General features: G+C 43.4%; 1 protein-coding gene across 1 annotated transcript in view; it reads right to left on the minus strand.

Annotated features, from left to right (window-relative positions):
- Nucleotides 1-19,745, minus strand: part of dnah6 (dynein, axonemal, heavy chain 6) — a gene marked incomplete at its 5' end in the record, with an annotated part of 137,910 nt that overhangs the window by 110,442 nt on the left and 7,723 nt on the right. The window contains 12 exons of the mRNA XM_083649338.1: nucleotides 601-852; nucleotides 1,023-1,175; nucleotides 1,976-2,127; nucleotides 4,697-4,817; nucleotides 6,273-6,362; nucleotides 6,975-7,085; nucleotides 7,219-7,332; nucleotides 8,752-8,929; nucleotides 9,386-9,507; nucleotides 9,731-9,865; nucleotides 10,441-10,708; nucleotides 11,619-12,040. Of these exons, the coding sequence (XP_083505464.1) occupies nucleotides 601-852; nucleotides 1,023-1,175; nucleotides 1,976-2,127; nucleotides 4,697-4,817; nucleotides 6,273-6,362; nucleotides 6,975-7,085; nucleotides 7,219-7,332; nucleotides 8,752-8,929; nucleotides 9,386-9,507; nucleotides 9,731-9,865; nucleotides 10,441-10,708; nucleotides 11,619-12,040 (2,118 nt within the window). The remainder of the gene's footprint in view (nucleotides 1-600; nucleotides 853-1,022; nucleotides 1,176-1,975; nucleotides 2,128-4,696; nucleotides 4,818-6,272; nucleotides 6,363-6,974; nucleotides 7,086-7,218; nucleotides 7,333-8,751; nucleotides 8,930-9,385; nucleotides 9,508-9,730; nucleotides 9,866-10,440; nucleotides 10,709-11,618; nucleotides 12,041-19,745) is intronic.

The following is a 19,745-nucleotide window of genomic DNA, read 5'->3' on the forward strand; positions in this document are numbered from 1 at the left end:
TAATGAGGTAATAGCATGTAACAACCAGGAAATAACCTGGTATTAACACTGGTCCACTATCAAAGGGGGCAGATTGCTAGCTGGGAAGTGTTTCCAGGTAATCCCTACGTCTCTAGATGTTTGGTTTAATCTAATATGACCATGAAATTAGATTTCCCCATTATTACCCCTGTTAACCTATTCATTAAGTTCACTCTAATTAGCCAGATATACTCATTGTTAATACCAAGCTATTACCTGCTTATGACTTTGGTAATTAGATGGTATTATCATCACAAAAGTGATACTGAAACATCTATGTCCCTGAGTGACATGGCTCAGAATGAAACAAATGCTCGCCATGCGCGGTGCCACGGATGGGCGGTGCCACGGGTTGGCCTACTGGGAGCCAGGCTCACCCAATCACAAGCCTTGTTTTTTCAAAGACACGTGGGTTCAAAACTGCTCATCCAATCCCTAAGCCTAGCCCTAAGGCTTAGGGCTTCTAGCCTCATACCAGACATTTCGCTCTGGCTTTAAAAGCCAAGCCCACTACAGTCATTTGATTTATATGATTATGAGGATGAGGATGCCACCAGGTGCCATCACTGCTCCAGGTACCTGTGCCTTTAGCTTGACGCTGGTGACCTCACTGTTCAACTCCTCGATGTCCTCCTGCAGTAAGGTGCAGAACTTGTCCATGTTGTAGTCCCTCTCAGCCACAGCCTTCTCGATGGCGTTGTGCATGGCGTTGATGGAAGGGTGCAGGGTGGTGAAGATGGCAAAGTCCTCAGGTGGAGTGGGCACAGAGTACAGGCTGATCAGCTTGTACATCTGACATACTGTCTCCTGCTGCTCCTCCAGAACATCCATCTGGTTAGAGGGAGAAGTGGAAAGAATACAGCTGGGTCAACAGAAGAGAAGGGAAGAGAGAAGAGAGGTGAGAGGAGTGGTGAGAAGAGAAGAGAGTAGAGCTGAGAAGAGCTTAATCCCATGGCACACCAATCAAACATCCTACAATAAACAGCAGGCCGGTGTCTTACCCTCTCCTGTATCTCATGGAGGGACGTGAGGGAGTGGACGAGGCCAGTGGTGGCAGAGGGGATGAACTCCAGTCTTGCCTGGGCATCCTGGGCCTCAGCGATGATGGAATCAAGCTTCCTCTTAGCCAGCAGGGGGAGCATCTCATTTATGACCTGCAGTGGAGAACAGGGGCGTCATGCAAGCCAGAAATCTGAGGGGGCGACCTTTGACCGCTTGAAGGAATATCTCATTTTATTTTGTGCCTGGCACAAGTAGCTAACTAACTTGCTATGCAAACTATGCCTATAATAACTAACAACATATCATTTTCACATGTTTGAAAATGGGATTGATGCTCTACTACTAATGAGCGCCATGCCATGAATTTTGCAACAACAAAAAAACAACAAAAATCCCCCAAATTGGAGGGGGCAGTTACCCCTCAGTTTCAATGGGCATGACGCTTCTCATGGAGAACGTGCCAGGGTGGTTGAGAAGGTCCTCGCTGCGGAATATGGAATGGGGCGGGGTCGGATGAAAGGGCAGGGTCGGCTATCAGTGCCCACCTCCTAACTGTTCTGATTGGGTTGCTCTTCCCTTCCATAAAATTACTGTGACTGCTTTTTCTGGTCTTTTGTCAGATTTGTCAGGCCTCAAAGAGAAATTGGTTGGTTCACTGGCCTTGCAATAGGACAGTGTTGCCCTCATTAGGATCCTTGTTACATTAGGACAGTGGACATTTTTATGGCAAGGTGAATGAGATCTGTTATAGGTTGACTCTGTTTCCCCCACACCATTTTTCTCCCCATTTGTACTTGTCCAATTTTCCCCGTTGCTGCTCCACCCTCTGCCGATCTGGGGAGAGCTGTAGACTAGCACCATGCTTCCTCCGAGACATGCGCAGTTGCCAGCCGCTTCTTTTCACCTGACAGCGGTGTGCGCACATGTGTGCGTGTGTGTGTGTTGTCCTGACCTCCAGACAGCGGAGCGGGGAGGCTGTCAGCTTGTGTTTGAGCTGTGTGGTGTCCACCAGCAGTAAGCCCAGGTGTCTCTTGGGTTGGATGGCCAGGGCCTCGTCACACTGCCGGTGGTATTTCTCCAGTCTTTCTCCAAAGAAGGAAGCACCTGTAAGCAGTCAACATGTCTTCACTTGAAAACCAAAATATCCTCCTTATTAGAGCAAAGATTTAACAAAGGCATAGCGGTAGGCCTGTTCCAATCATGTGTTAACTTACTAGGGGTGTCGTGGTATGTGTATTCGTCCCGTGAAGTCACGGTATGGGCGTCACGGTTCGGTGCGTGAAGCGACATGACGAATACGTCGAATCCAGAAGGTGGTGGTATAAGCACCTAAACGCTGTTTGAACGCCATAAAAACGTCACAGGAGAAGACGCACGAAAACAACACAAGGGCCATAGAAATCGGCGTTCACTGAATGGAACGTTTTGTGGAGAGGAAACATTACCGGGGGTCGCTCCAGCATGTTTACAAGCCGTAGCTTCCATGCTACTTCACAAAACCACAACAATATTGAAGCGTCCAGCTGCCCCCCCTTTACCGGCGTCAAAAAAGCGAGTTCAGAGCAGTATCCTAATGACTTTTATGACTCAGGCGATAAGCTGTTTTGCAAATTCTGTCTACATCAAGCCAACGAGGTAAGATTGCTAATGTAACGTTACGTAGCAGCGACACGCAACTAAAAAGGACTTTCCTTTAACTATTTCCTTATAGTTGCGCGTTGCGGCTAAACGTTACACAACACTGACAAAGCTGTTAACTTGTAAACAAGCAACTTACATCGTGTGAGATGACAAGCAAGATGTGGTGAGGAAGAGGGGATGACTCCTTGTCATGTTCCAATAATCCATTATGATGACCGAACGTAATCATTATGATAAACAAAATTCGCATCCAATAACGTTAACCTACTTGGGAAAGTGAAAGCCACCGAGTGGGTGGGTGGGATGTATTAGGCTACTCCACATGCACATCTGAGAGGGAGGCGCACCCCACACTTTGAAAATCGCTGCTCTAGAGTAAAACCTTTTTGTGTGGATTGCCTAGATCTTATTAAATTGTGGACATTTATTCATTCCCACTTATTAGACACTATTTCTGATGGTAAAATGAGGGTAAAAAGCAAAACACAGAATTCAGAAAAATTCAAAGGGAATTTTTTGGGGGGATTTGTTGCTTTTTTTCTCCGTTCTACCATATTCGTACCGAACCGTGACCCCGAAACCGAGGTACGTACCGAACCGTGACTTTTGTGTACCGTGACACCCCTATGTGTTACTAAACTTGATGCTTTTGTTGTTGAGAAATATTTTGAAAGCCCCCTCCAGTAGGATTTTCTACCTGTTTAATGGTTGGTGTTCTATTTCAAACGTTCCAACGTTCTATGAGTGCCTGCTGTATAGTCACACACGTCATCTGATTCTGTGTTATGCACCAAGGAGATACGCCCAGAAAAACAGCACAAGTTATGTGCTATGGCATTATTGTTGCGACATCAACAACCGGCCAACGGATTTCGAAGCTGATGGGCTTATTGGAAAGATTGTGACTGGAAACGGGCTAATGAGCTAATGTTTTGGCCACTCAGTGTTTTGAGCCCAACGAAACATGTTTATAGCCAGCAGGCAGGGAGCTAACAGCTAGCTAGGTCGTTAACATGCCAGCTCGTCCTCAGTCAGAATCAAATTGTCATATGATTAGCCTATAGCGTTCCATTGAGTTTTAAGTCCTCTTAATATTTTAGCAATTAACTGACCTTTTTGAACTTGAGCACAAAATTAAGTTGTCAAAAATATTTGGCAAACAGTGTGGCTAATCAACATGGTCAGGACATGACTCAGAAATAGGGGTGGGACAAAATATCGATACTCACGGTATCGCGATATTTTTACTTGCGATACGTTATCGATACACTGGCACCAAGTATCGATATGTTTATTTTAAAAAAATTTTTTTTTTTTTAATAAACAGGCTAAAATATTATGCTGTGTGTGGTAGTTGAAACATAGTTTCAAGTTGACGTTTATTATTATGTTTGTAGTTGAAACAAAAACATAAATACTGTAGGCTACATGAATGGAAATGTTTGATCATTAATATCTACTTTTAGAAATTATATAGGTAGGTAGGTTATATAGGTTTTCTTGTTTTAATAATAATAATAAAAAGACTTAATGTGTAACTTTTCCTCCGTGGTATCGAAAATGGTATGAGTGAGTGAGTGAACTCTGAGAGAGTTCATGTCAATTCTGCTAATAAATACATAATACCTGCTTCTTGCCTTTTAGGGGTATTTTTTTCTCTTCAGTTACACAGGTATCGTGATGTATCGTCTTCCAATATATCGATTATCGCAGTATCGCAGTATCGTGATAATATCGTTATCGAGGGCCAAGTATCGTGATGATATCGTATCGTGAGCTACTCAGCGATTCCCACCCCTACTCAGAAATGCATGAAATACCTTAAAAAGGCCAAAATACACTGGAGGGGCTTTAAATGTCTCCATTTTGTTTTCCCTTCGATAAAAGACTTCTAACCAGGTTTATGGAAAGTGAATACAGTTACTGTCTTTAAAAATAGATTACTCTCATGGAATATGTTACAAACTACATTTTAGGGCATGTATTCATCTGTAGTGGAAAATGTTTTAAAAGTAACCCTTCCACCACTGACCGTGATCACGCTGTCGCAGTGCATCCAGATCCAGACTCTCGTTCTCCTTGTAGGACAGTCGGAAGGCTTCAAACGTGCGTGAGTAAACGTTAGCCGAGTCAAAGGCAAACTGAAGGGACTCCTGAAGGGAAATGTTGACGGACAACAGATTACTTGTAGGCTTCTGCATAACCAGGCACCAAGGCAGACAAGAGGTTACTTGTAGGCTTCTGCATAACCAGGCACCAAGGCAGACAGCAGATTACTTGTAGGCTTCTGCATAACCAGGCACCAAGGCAGACTGCAGATTACTTGTAGGCTTCTGCATAACCAGGCACCAAGGCAGACAACAGGTTACTTGTAGGCTTCTGCATAACCAGGCACCAAGGCAGACAGCAGATTACTTGTAGGCTTCTGCATAACCAGGCACCAAGGCAGACTGCAGATTACTTGTAGGCTTCTGCATAACCAGGCACCAAGGCAGACAGCAGATTACTTGTAGGCTTCTGCATAACCAGGCACCAAGGCAGACAACAGATTACTTGTAGGCTTCTGCATAACCAGGCACCAAGGCAGACAACAGATTACTTGTAGGCTTCTGCATAACCAGGCACCAAGGCAGACAACAGATTACTTGTAGGCTTCTGCATAACCAGGCACCAAGGCAGACAACAGATTACTTGTAGGCTTCTGCATAACCAGGCACCAAGGCAGACAACAGATTACTTGTAGGCTTCTGCATAACCAGGCACCAAGGCAGACAACAGATTACTTGTAGGCTTCTGCATAACCAGGCACCAAGGCAGACAACAGATTACTTGTAGACTTCTGCATAACCAGGCACCAAGGCAGACAACAGATTACTTGTAGACTTCTGCATAACCAGGCACCAAGGCAGACAACAGATTACTTGTAGGCTTCTGCATAACCAGGCACCAAGGCAGACAACAGATTACTTGTAGGCTTCTGCATAACCAGGCACCAAGGCAGACAACAGATTACTTGTAGACTTCTGCATAACCAGGCACCAAGGCAGACAACAGATTACTTGTAGGCTTCTGCATAACCAGGCACCAAGGCAGACAACAGATTACTTGTAGGCTTCTGCATAACCAGGCACCAAGGCAGACAACAGATTACTTGTAGGCTTCTGCATAACCAGGCACCAAGGCAGACAACAGATTACTTGTAGACCCCCAGACATGGTTGACGGCCGACTGTTGACTTGGTGTGTCTGGGGCTTTAGGTGTTCATGTTTCATATGACAGCAGTATCTTCACTCTAGCTTTAAAAATGAGCCTGCTACAGCCTCTGATCATTATCAGCTGCAGATTTACATTTCAACTGAGGGTGCAATGCATGCTCTTGCATCCCCATAGAAGCGGGCCTGACCACCTTCTCAAGATAGAACCAGGCCTGACCACCTTCTCAAGATAGAACCAGGCCTGACCACCTTCTCAAGATAGAACCGGGCCTGACCACCTTCTCAAGATAGAACCAGGCCTGACCACCTTCTCAAGATATCGTTGAAATAACACGCAGCTGCAAAATTAAAAGTTATATGTGAGCAAACTCTGAATGGTTTATGTCTAGAGACCTTGATGTTTTGGTTGATGCTTTGAAGGTGTTTGTCTTCTTCTAGCATGGATTCCAGACAGGGGCCATCTCCACAGGTCTCTTCCATATCCTGGAATTTAACACACAGGAACACATGCACACGCACACCCGCACACCCACGCGCGCACGCACACGCGCGCACACACACACACACACACACACACACACACACACACACACACACACACACACACACACACACACACACACACACACACACACACCAATTTCAGTGTAAAACCTACCAAACATTTTATATTTATTAGGAGTGTCAAAATGAATCGTTTTTAAGATGCATCGCGATGTGGACGTGGAATCAAATCGAATCGTTGACAGATGAATCGTTGAATTGTTTATGTTTAAATTTTATGTTGACATTCATATTTTAAAGCACTTTCTAAGTAAAAAAGGAGTTGATATTTATCTGACTGCTTGCATTAATTGATGGAGAAAGTAGCCATGTGCAGTAATAATATAGAAAGTTGAGGATGATGATACTTTACTAGCTGAGATACTTTGAGCTGTATGGAGATGCATCCTGGAATCAAATCGAATTTAATCGTTGACAGATGAATCGTAATCGAATTGAATCGTGAGGCCAGTGAAGATTGACAGCCCTAATATTTCTATAATATATTATATTATATAAATATAATATTATATAGGTGATGGTTTTTAATACCATGTTTTTGATCATGGGCTGTGTGACTGCATTAAAACAGGGATCTGGAACGAGTTTGTCAACTGATAACACCGTCTCTTGGAAGCGTCCCATGATCTCTGCAACAGTCTCCTGTAAGAAGGAACCAAATACACACAAACAAAACACACACAAACTCTGGTCAGAAATACATGGATGGACATTAAAGAACTGCTAGAGTGTAAGAGCTCATGACATCACGGCCTGGAGGTGAAAGGTCACAGACCTGGAAGTTGTCCACAGACGGTTGGTAGGTGAGCGCGTTTGTGTCCAGCATGAGCTCACAGAGGAACATGGGCAGGACGGGGACGTCTGCTGAACTGCCATCTGACACCACAAACTGACGACACGCACACACGGACACACACACACACACGGACACACACACACACACACACACACACACGGACACACACACACGGACACACACGCACACACACACACGGACATGCACGCACACACAAACCAAAACTGAAATCTGGCTTGTACTGGTTGGAGAACTTGATTTATGGTGGAGATAATAACTTTGGTGTCTTTATTACTATACTATTGGATGGATGCCCTTAGGGCTGCAACTAACAAATATTTTAATTATCGATTAATCTGTCGATCATTTCCTCGACTAATCAATTAGTCGTTCGGTCTATAAAATGTCACAAAATGGTGAAAAATGTCGATCACATTTTCCCCACAGCACAACATGACAGAGAAGACATATATATATATATATATATATATATATATATATATATACAGTATATATATATATATATATATATATATATATATATATATATATATATATATATATATATATATATATATATATATTAGAACACGGCTCTCTTGAATACTCGATTCTGATTGGTCAATCAACAAGATTCACCGGTCATTATTTCTCGACAACCGACCGCTGCTCTGCCACACCTGGATTAATCAGTTGATAAGAGCCTTTTGTCAGCACACACTACTAATTAGGCCAACCAGTTGCAGCTGTGGTGTCTTGTGTGCCAATTACGAATGAAACCGCTTTGTCGTTGAAAACGCTATTAAAAAATCTATTTGAATAATTATTTTTGTCAGATTATTGAATGATTTAGTTGTAGGCCGTGTTCTAAGCGGGATAATGTATAGTAAGCCGGTGATTACTGGGAAATAATGACCTTCAGGTGAATCATTAAGCCCTCCGCTGCGCGTCGGGCTCAATCATTCACCTGTCGGTCATTATTTCCCCCGTAATCACCGCCTCACTATACATTATCCCTTACATATATATATATATATATATATATATATATATATATATATATATATATATATATATATATATTATGCAGTATAGTTTCCAAGCAGTTTCAGGGGAGGCTCAGTGAATGGAAGTGAAACAATATTACATTAGTTATTAAAAGGAGATAAAAATGGGCGTCGACCTCCCACTATCCAATCAGAGAAATGTTGACATTTTCTGGGAAACGGAAGGTCAGATCGTGATGCCTTTAAAGGGCTATATGTATTATATATATGTATATATATATGTATTATATATGTATATTTGCGGAGATCCGCGCTGCATGCAGGACTACAGGATAGAGGACAAGTTACTGACCAAACACTCTATTTCAGTGATTGCTGTCAGAATATAGAGCCATTTAACACTTATTTTAACACAAGAAACATCGCTGAATGCAGCTTTAATGGACTAATCGTTGCCCAACCTTTTTATTGATTAATTTCTCTATGTATGATATGATATTTATACCTTCTTCTCCATGTCAGTAGGGGTAGCGGTGGCCTGAGCTCGGCTCCAGCTCTGGATGATGTCCTGGCTGGGCGTGCCGTCGATCTGCTCCCTGAGAGCAGCCAGGAGCTGGGCCGACGAGCTGACCGTCAGGGCGTGCATGGTGTCCACCAGCAGGTAGTCCACCAGACGCACAAAGCTGACAGACACATGGAGAGAGAGAGAGAGAGAGAGAGAGGGGTCACAAGGGTGAGGGGTGAGCTTTGGTTGATGTATGCATGTATGGGAGACGTCAAATAAAAGAGAGGAGAGATTGAGAGGGGAAAAGATAAATGTACCCACCAGGTGAGGCGTTTACACTGTTTTTTCTTGTTGATCTTTTCAATATAGCTCATATTCTGTTGGTTCTCTGTAACACACACACACACACACACACGCACACACTCACACACACACACACACACACACACACACACACACACACACACACACACACAGACAGTCACTGACTGCTGTCAACTGTCCCCCACCCCACCCCACCCCCGGTTTTTCTCACATCTACACTACCCAGGCGCCCCCCTGCTGTGAACCGTTACTGTAATACAGTATTACTGACATACTTTGTGTGTGTGGCATACAGTATGAGTCAGTGTACACACGTGGTTGAGACAGCTTGTGGTCGTCAGGTGTGTATCCGGCCTCCTGCATGGCGCTGTGACAAGCTCGTAATGCCGCCTCCTTTACCAGGTTCTGAAACTCGGCCAGGTGTGCCGACATCTGACAAGAAGAAGCACATGAGTTCAAAGGGATGCTTTGCAGCACTGAGTCTCCATGCTGAGCAGAACCAGATCAAACTAACCATGCCCATTACGCACGCATAGTACTGTGCACACCGCTCCATTTACCACACTTTCATTTGTTTTCTTGGATTTTTCTTAGTAGGAAGTGGGAATGTCCAACCTCCAAGTTATAATGGAATGCAGCATGTGTGTTCCCGTACCTTCTCTATTTGTTTGTATTGGGCCTCCTGGAACTCGTGCAGCGTGTAGGTGTGGTTTATCTCCATGTGGCACAGGCCCAAGTCACTGATCCCAGAACACATCGCCCTGATGTCAATCAGTGCAGGACGGAGAGACTGCATGACACACACACACACATACAAACACACACACACACACACACACACACGCACACACACACACACACACAATCGTTTTAAACCACAAAGAGTGTCTCTCATGAGGAAAATGAGTTAAAATAATTGTATAGTACACCACCTTCAAGGCCAAAGACTGATGATGCCCTGCTCCATTTCTATTGGGAACTAGAAATCTCACAGTTCAAAGGTCAGGAACCCCCTGTGACGTCACCTGACCTCGGCTTTCCTTTCCTTCTGTCTTATTTGTGTCTCGTTAAATCCATCATACACACAATAACAGCACTGTCTCAATTCTATCTGTGTGGACATGTTTGTATGCGCAAAATACAGCGTAATGCGTTATCAACTGTTATTACTGTACTAACGATGGCTAGCCTGGCTAGAGCTAACCCTGGCTGGATCCTTGACTGTTTACTGGAACGCGGTGACCTCGGGTCTGACATCACTCAACTGGGATATTCCTACTAGTTCCCAATACAAATGGACTGGAGCACGATTCGGCAGTAAAGGCTGCATCTCAGTTACATAGATGCTTGCACACAAACACAGACCTCATTGACAATAAACAGATGGCGCTGCAGAGCATTCCTGTTCCTGTCGGCCCTCTTGGAGCGGACGTTGGCGCGCCAGACGCCGAAGGCTTTCCACTTCCTGAAGAGCGTGAAGAAAGGGATGCGTCTCAAGCTGCAGTGGTCCTGGTACTCCTGCTCCCAGCGCTCCAGGGGCACAAAGTCATGCACATAATCACACACCGACGTCACGCCGTTGGGGCTGATTATGAAGTAGTCCTTCTTGTTGGTGTGCTCGTACATTACGATCCTGATGGAGAAAACAAGTCTTACTGTGCCATAAGTAAGGGACCATCAAACAATATGTAAGGGCTCATCAAACAATGTAAGGCAGGGGTGGCCAAACTATGGCCCGCGGGCCAACTGCGGCCCGCTGTCCGTTTTTAAGTGGGCCGCCATGAATTTAGGATTTATTTTTTATTTATTTTTTGTGCTAAAAATGTTTTTCCGTTTTTCTGTTTTAAAGTTTAAAACGAAAACGAACAAACAAAAACAGGAAAAAAACGGAAAAACAAAAAAATAAAGAAAAAGAAACGGAAAAACAAAAACAAATAAACTGATTCCCACATTTCGTTTTTTCAATTTAAAACCATTGAAAATGGTTTATACTCGAGTACTCTGACCTGGTGCATTTATTTTTAAACATTTTTAATACTGAATGAATGTTTAATACTATACTAATGTTATGTTAAATTATCTCTGTCTTAACCTGCTGGCACAGGAAAAGAACATTTGAAAACATACAGAAATACCCATTGTAATGTAGGTGAGCACATCAATAAAATTATGTGTGATATATTTATTTAGGTAGAAATACATTTTTTGATGGCACATGGGTTTTCTGGTCCAATTTCTTTCTGCGAAAACTGCCGCGCTTAATACTGTTTGGCCCGCGACTCCTTATATTTTTCTGTATGAGGCCCACAACCAAAACAGTTTGGCCACCCCTAAGAGATCATCAAACAATATGTAAGGGCTCATCAAAGTGCAGTGAAATTGTTTAATGCACACCTGCACACCTAGGAGTTGATTATCCCGCTTATACCATGGTCACTTGACAAAATCCCTTGTAAACGGAGACCAGGCTCTTTCTCCCTGAGAAGAGCCTGGTGACGTGAGGTTAGAATAAGGTATCTTGTCTCTCAAATTGTAAAGCTTACTTGAGGTTAAATGGGTTGTACTGGATTGAAGACTTGGGCACTGTGGAGATCATGTAGAGGGAGCCTAGGTGGGGGTTGTTGCGGATGATTCTGACGATGTCTGGAGGTCTGCTGATGTTGGCGGCACACACTTCCTCAGCACAGCCGAAGTGCAGCACGTTAGCAGGCAGGGCAGGAGAGGCGGAGCGGGGGCGGGGCAGGGCAGGAGAGGCGGAGCGGGGGCGGGGCAGGGCAGGAGAGGCGGAGCGGGGGTGGAGGATGGAGGACGACCGACTGCTCTTCTTGGAGGACAGTGGGTGTTTTGGGGGAAAGGGACCCGGGGTGGACACCGTGTTCTGACCCGGGGTGGACACCGTGTTCTGACCCGGGGTGGACACCGTGTTCTGACCCGGGGTGGACACCGTGTTCTGGGCCCACTGGTTCTGGAGGAGGGATGGGAAGATACTGTTAATGAAACATTAGCTATGAGACCATCCTGTCTCAAGTGGTGCTGAAGTCTTTACCTGGGTTTCTTAACATTAGCAATTTACTTAGTCTGGTGATTATGGATCTTTCCAGGAGGCTGAGCAGTTTGGAAAATAGCTTTATGGTTACACCTGCTCAGTCTGTTAATTTAAAATGAGATATTCCTCTAAATCAATAGCCTTATGGTTACACCTGCTCAGGCTATTAATTTAAAATTAGATATTCCTCTAAATCTGGCTTCCAACTAGTGCTGCACGATTTGGGGAAAAGGTGCGATTAGCGATTATGGTGGACAATATTGCGATTGCGATTGTGATTGCGATATAATAAACAAGAGGTATCTAGGGATGTGCCGGCATGAGTTTTTGACGGTATGATAACCTTGGACAAAAATACCACGGTTTCACATATCACAGACTAAAATACATGAAATATGTTACAATTTAAAATATATTAAAACTAAAAAAATAAAACAATTTGAAATTAAATTATCTTTACAAAAAAATAAAACATTTTGAGACATTTGCCTGTCCCAAACATGTAAAAAAGAAACACCAGTCAAATAGAAACTGCACTGTGTTACAGCACATAGAAGATGGCTCAGCAAAGTTGCAAAGTTAGTTACATGTCTGTCCAGCAATACTAATGAATGATACACCCCGTTTATTTATTTTGTAGCGACAGATGGCCTTAAACGCCACACTCACGTGACGCTTCTTGAGAGAGAGAGGTGAGAACGTGCATCTGCAGACTTTTAACGAGGGACCATGAAGGCGTCATGTGACAGGCTAGTTAGCTAGCCTGGAGGTGATGCTGCCAGTGCTGGCAGCTGCGACAGTGTTTTGCTATCAACCTTGTTAATCTCGTTATATTCTTCATCACAGCGGGTCATCCCCACTGTGTACTTAATCGCGCACTAGTTCTGCATAAGCACCTGCAGCTCTCTCCTTATTTTACTGACATTCTCACTGATCACACGGCTGTTTACATGCGTTTCTGAACGAACGGCTAGCTAGTTATTAGCATAGCTTGCTGTTAGCGATCATGGATGTTCTCTCTCGCCCTCTCGGTAGATAATATGTAACCTTGCTGCACATAACATTACTTATTTGCGGGAGTGCATGGGAGAAGTCTCCCGCTAGTATTGATGCCCAGTGTGATGGCAGAGAAACGTGTGTTTGCTGCTGCCACGTGTAACGTTAGTTTAGAGGAGGCTCTCACACACACACACACACACTCAAAAAGACGTGGGAAAAAGAAAAGAAAAACGCACACTTTTGCGGTTATGTACCGTAATCGCACGTGCTGACATCGCGATTGCGATTGCGATTCGATTAATCGTGCAGCACTACTTCCAACCCCCCAAACATTTTTTCGCGCCGCACTTCGTGTGCCGCCAAAAGTTCGCCCCCTCAGATTGTTGGGGGGGGGGGCACCAGCAAAAATCTTGCCTAGGGCACCAACTTGGTCAGGCACGCCACTGCCGCCGGTCCAAGTGGCACGCAGGCGAGATATCTCCCCTAATCTGTAAAGACCTAGTCTGAAATGAACTAGTTGTCGTGCCATTGTTTCCACGGGCACAACATGTCGTGTAAGCAGTTAATCAATGCAGCCTACACATGAATCTGGCTCTGAATGCATCTAATGTGCGCATAATATCTGTCATTAGGCGATGCAGCTCTGTACTCCTGTTGTGAAACCATTTCTCTGGCATGTGTTGGATTGATTAAAGAAAGAGTAACGTTAATTTAAATTGTCAATTAACGCTGTGCAACGCTTAACATGCAGTGCAGTCTGAGAATGAATTGAAGAGGAATCATCTTAGAGGATGACAGTTAAATGTGAAGATACTAGCCCCTACACAAACACAGCTCGTGGCCTGCGTAAGTTATTTAAGATATAGATTGTATAGTTTATTTTTCTTTTACCATTACCATGCAACAGTTAGTTTGTGACAGTGTGACACATTATATTGCAAGATAAGCCTTATCGTCCATGTTGTTTTCTAGTTATTATAATAACAATTTCTAACAACAGCATTTGTTTTGCATTTTGTGTATTTCAAATAAAAGACTATTTTTCCAGTCATATATTTTCATTATTCAAGTTTTGTAAAAAATGAATAAATATTGTATCGTATGGTTATCGTGAACGCAATATCGTGTATTGTATCGTATCGTGAACTGAGGGTATCGTGACACTAGCCTGGGTAAATAGTCTAGCAGCAAGTCCTCAAAAAAGGCTTTAGTTTTCGAGACACCCCTACCCGAGGTAGAACAAATGACAACAATGATTTTTCTTATCTTTAGGGTCTCCCATTAATTAAATTGATTCTTGGCAAAAAAAAAAATTGGGGAAAAAATGTTTTTTTGGTTGTTCTTTAGAACTACCCCGATCCCTGAAAAAGAGCCAAATTAGGCCAGTCCGAATAGGGTAAAGGTGACAAAAAAGCCCATAACTTGAGAATGCTCACTCTTTTCCTCACCAGATTTGCTGAGGTATGAACCAGGTGGCTGCCCTACATCACCAAATAGTCAGAAAATGATTTACCTAAAAGGATCATGAATTATAGTCCTGTAAATATAGCTTTAGTTTAGGCGGAAATTGTACTTTGTGGTGATAGGAACATAGGACTCCATCACTTTTCTCTCATTTATCAGAAAAACAGAAATCCCCGGAAAATATACCATTACTGAATTGTCTAGGGTGCTATTGAAACCTGACCAGTAGTTGTATGGAGATATCTGGTACCGTTCTATTGCAAATGAGATTTCTTTAGACATAGACCTACTACCTCTTCTCTGAAACTGTCAAATTAGGTCATTCTGAATGGGGGATAAGTGAAGTGGCATAATAGCCTATAAGTTAAGAATGCTCACTCTGATGGTCATCATATTTGGAGAGGGAAATACCAGGTGGCTGAACTACATCACCAAATAGTCAGAATGTGGGTAAACCAATAAAATAAAGTTGATCTAAATTACAAACCACCTGGAGCGGCTGTAGCTCAGGAGGTAGAGCAGGTCGTCCACTAATCGCTTTGGATAAAAGAGGTCGGTGGTTCGATTTCCACCTCCTCCAGTCTGCATGTCGAAGTGTCCTTGGGCAAGATACTGAACCCCAATTGCTCCGGATGGTGTGCCAGCACCCTGCGTGGCAGCCTGCCGCCATCGGTGTATGAATGGGTGAATGTACCTACTGATTGTAAAGCAGTAGCACTATATAAATGCAGGCCATTTACCATTTACCATAAAACATAGAAATACAAGGTGTAAATATTGGAAGTTTTATTGAAACTGGAACATTAATCCAAGTATAATAGTAATCATAATACACAATCACAAAAACAGACTAGAAAAACGGATTAGAAAACAAAATAACCAAGGCAAAAATAAAACAGAACAAAGAAATAAAAAGTGACTGCTTTTTTGTCCAGGTATATGGACACTTTTTTCACAGCCAAAGTATCAGGCCTTTGTTGCGTATTATGACCCAACCAGATTATTGTGCCAGTGTTTGGGAGTCTGGGGCACATTCACAACCTTATCCTCCATGGACTGCAATTGTAAGGATTGCAAAAGAGTGATGCAAACAAACCTGTCTAAATATTGTTCAGTCTGGAGGCAGCCTGTCTTTCTGGAGACGATCATGTTTAATATACTGTATCCTTAGTATCATTGTCCATTTGTCAGATTAAGCTATCACAATGTTACATTCTTCCCTCTTCTGTGTATCATATTGTAACATTTTTCCAAAGTATTTGGATCTTGCATTGTTGCTGCGCGTATATAAGATGTTGGAAGGGCAACAGAGAGGCACTGGCCCTTTCCACTCTCTCCACAGTTTGCATCTTTGCAATACAAGTAAGTAATGTCTCTCACTTCTGTAGGTGCTGGGGGTTTCCTAAATAGAGCTGGTCAAATGGCTCCATCTCTGACAATCCATCCCTTGACGATAGGACTCCATAACAGGGGTTTGGACATGTGACTGTGACACCATATCACTGTCTGATACATTGCTCTTGCTGTCTATCAGCATGTCATGCACTCACTGACTGTGACACAACAAGTAGTTTGTATAGAATAGGAAAGACAACAGCATTCACCAAACTCAAGACCCATCTCAGTGAGCTCAAAGATCTGGCCCATTTTGGACTCTTTCAGCTTGGAAGGGTCTTTGCCAGTAGCAAGAGAATTTGCACTTCTGCTTTACAGAAAAAAGAAAAAGGAAAATGGACTGATGTGCACAAACTTGGATGAACTGAGGTTCATAATTGCATCAACAACATATGCAGCCTCTGCAAACCTGCCACCAACAGAGGATGAATTTGCACAACATGTGCAAAGAGCAATGTACTGTATCAGACAGCGATATGGTGTCACAGTCACATGCCCAAACCCCTTTTATGGAGTCCTATCGGCAAGGGATGGATTGTCAGAGATGGAGCCATTAAACCAGTCCTATTTAAGAAAAGTGCCAGTGCCTCTCTGTTGGCCTCCTCTGTATGGAGTTCTGTACCTGGTGTGTAGAATGTCAAAATGTGTCCCCAAACGTCTCTGAGGAACCTGACATTTGACATTCTAGTATCTATATACTTGACCTCTCACTGAAACACATCTTATGTACGCGCAGCAACAATGAAAGATCCAAATACTTGGGAAAAAGGTTACAATATGATACACAGAAGAGGAAAACATTTAACATTGTGATAGCTTAATTTGACAAATGGACAATGATACTAAGGATATATTAAACATGATTGTCTCCAGATAGACAGGCTGCCTACAGACTGAACAATATTTACACAGTTTTGTTTGCATCAGTCTTTTGCAAGCCTGCAGTCCATGGAGTATAAGCTTGTGAATGTGCCCCAGACTCCCAAACACTGGCACAATAATCTGGTACGGTCATAATACGTTCAACAAAGGGCTGATACTGTATTTCATTTTTGGATATTTGGACTTTGGCTGTGAAACAAGTGTCCATATACCAGGTCTAACGAGCAGTCACTTTTTATTCCTCTGTTCTGTTTTATTTTTGCCTTGGTTATTTTGTTTTCTAGTCTGTTCTCCTGTTTTTGTTTATGAAATGAAATGAAGCACTGAGATTTGGGGCTACCATAAAACAAATGTATTATTATTACGATTATACTTGTATTATTTCATCATGTCAAGACAGGAGATACTACTGATTTATTATAGTTTGGATTAATGTTCCAGTTTCCAGCAAACTTCCAATATTTACACCTTGTATTTCTATGTTTTAGAGGCTTGTAATTTTGATGAACTTTATTTATTGGGTTACCCACATTCTGACTATTTGGTGATGTAGTTCAGCCACCTGGTATTTCCCTCTCCAAATATGATGACCATCAGAGTGGGCATTCTTAACTTATGGGCCACAGTACCCATCTGACCTGAACCACTACTGTCCCAACTCCAACCTCCCCTTCATCTCCAAAACTCTTGAGAGGGTGGTTGCTGCCCAACTCCAGTCCCACCTCCACTCAAACAACCTCCACGAACCATTTCAATATGGTTTCCGCCCTAATCACAGCACTGAAACAGCCCTGGTAAAAATAACTAACGACCTCCTCCGTGCAGCTGACTCTGGACTCCTCACCATCCTCATCCTCCTTGACCTCTCCACTGCTTTCGATACCATCTCCCACCCACTACTTCTGGAGCACCTGGCGAACATTGGAATCACTGGTGTTGCAATTCCCTGGTTTGCATCCTACCTCACCGACAGACAACAGTTTGTCCAACTAGGGAACCACACGTCCGGGTGTTCTGCCGTTTGACCCAGGGGTCAGTATTGGGTCGACTCCTATTCATCACCTACCTCCTCCCCCTGGGTAAAATCCTCCGACACCATGGTGTCCGGTTTCACTGCTACTCCGATGATACCCAGGTCTATATCTCCACCAAACCCACCACCACTCTTCCTCCCACCTCCCTCACTGCCTGCCTCCAGGACATCAGGAGCTGGATGAGCAGGAAGTTCCTGAAGTTAAACGCCAGTAAAACCGAGGCCTTGCTCATCGGCTCCAAAAACACCCTCTCAAAAGCTCATAACACCACCACCCCAAACATCATCATTGACAGCTTCCCTGTTCCCTTCTCCACCCAAGTCAACAGCCTCAGCGTCATTCTGGACAGCACGCTTTCCTTTGCACCCCACATAAAAAACATCACCCGGTCTGCTTTCTTCCACATCCGCAACATCTCCAGACTCCGCCCATCCCTGTCCCAATACAGCACCAAAGTCCTCATCCACACATTTCTTACATCCCAGATTGATTACTGCAACTCTCTTCTCTCTGGCCTACCCACCAAATTGCTCAACAGACTCCAAATGCCTGGATCATCACCCGCACTAAATCATCTGACCACCCTGTTCTCATTCAACTCCACTGGCTTCCCATTCACTACCGGATTGACTTTAAAAACCTTCTGCTCATTTACAAAGCCCTACACAACCTAGCACCCACCCATCTCTCTGACCTCCAGGAATACACCCCTTCCCGCTCCCTACGCTCTTCCTCAGCTGGCCTCCTGACCGTCCCCACCTCTCGCCTCAGTACCATGGGTGCTAGGGCCTTCAGCTGCTCTGCACCCAGACTCTGGAACTCCTTGCCCCCACACACCCAACAGTCTGACTTCATCACCACATTCAAATCCCACTTCAAAACCCACCTGTACAAATTGGCCTACTCACTTTAATCATATACAGCACTTAATCTGTTATTCGCCTGCCGTGTTTATCTCCTGTCTTTTCTTATATCTATGCTCGTCGTATTTTAATGATGCTGGTGTTTGCCATGCCTGTTGTTTTTATGTATGATCTTTTAGAATGGTATGTCTCTCTTATGCACTGTACAATGACCTTGGGTGTTTTGAAAGGTGTCATCAAATAAAATTATTATTATTAGAAGTATACCACTTATCCCCCCATTCGGAATTTTGACTGTTTCAGAGAAAAGGCAGGGCTATGTCTAAAGAAATCTCATTTGCAATAGAACGGTACCAGATATCTCCATACAACTACTGGTTAGTGTTCAATAGCACCCTAGACAATTCAGTAATGGTATATTTTTCAGGGATTTCTGTTTTTCTGATAAATGAGAGAAAAGTGATGGAGTCCTGTTCTTATCACCACAAAGTACAATTTCCGCCTAAACTAAAGCTATATTTACAGGACTATAATTCATGATCTTTTTAGGTAAATAATTTTCTGACTATTTGGTGATGTAGGGCAGCCACCTGGTTCATACCTCAGCAAATCTGATGAGGAAAAGAGTGAGCATTCTCAAGGTATGAGCTTTTTTGTCACCTTTACCCTATTCGGACGGGCCTAATTTGGCTCTTTTTCAGGGATCGGGGTAGTTCTAAAGAACAACCAAAAAAACATTTTTTCCCCAAAAATAAAATTTGCCAATAGTCAGGGATCCACAGGCCCAAAAGCTCAAGAAAATGGGTTGAACCTGACATGGCATGCTATACTTTTTTTTTGTGTTTTATCTATTCATTTGGACATTAAGGTCCACTGAATGAGAGGTCTGCTCTGCCGGAAACCTCGCGAAAAAAAGTTGTGGCCATTTTTGGATATGAAGCCTTTATTTTTTGACCGAAAAATGTGAAAGAGGTTTTTTTCCTCAAA

The sequence above is a fragment of the Poromitra crassiceps genome, assembly GCF_964638095.1.
Source record: "Poromitra crassiceps genome assembly, chromosome: 13".
Classification (NCBI taxonomy): Eukaryota; Metazoa; Chordata; class Actinopteri; order Beryciformes; family Melamphaidae; genus Poromitra; species Poromitra crassiceps.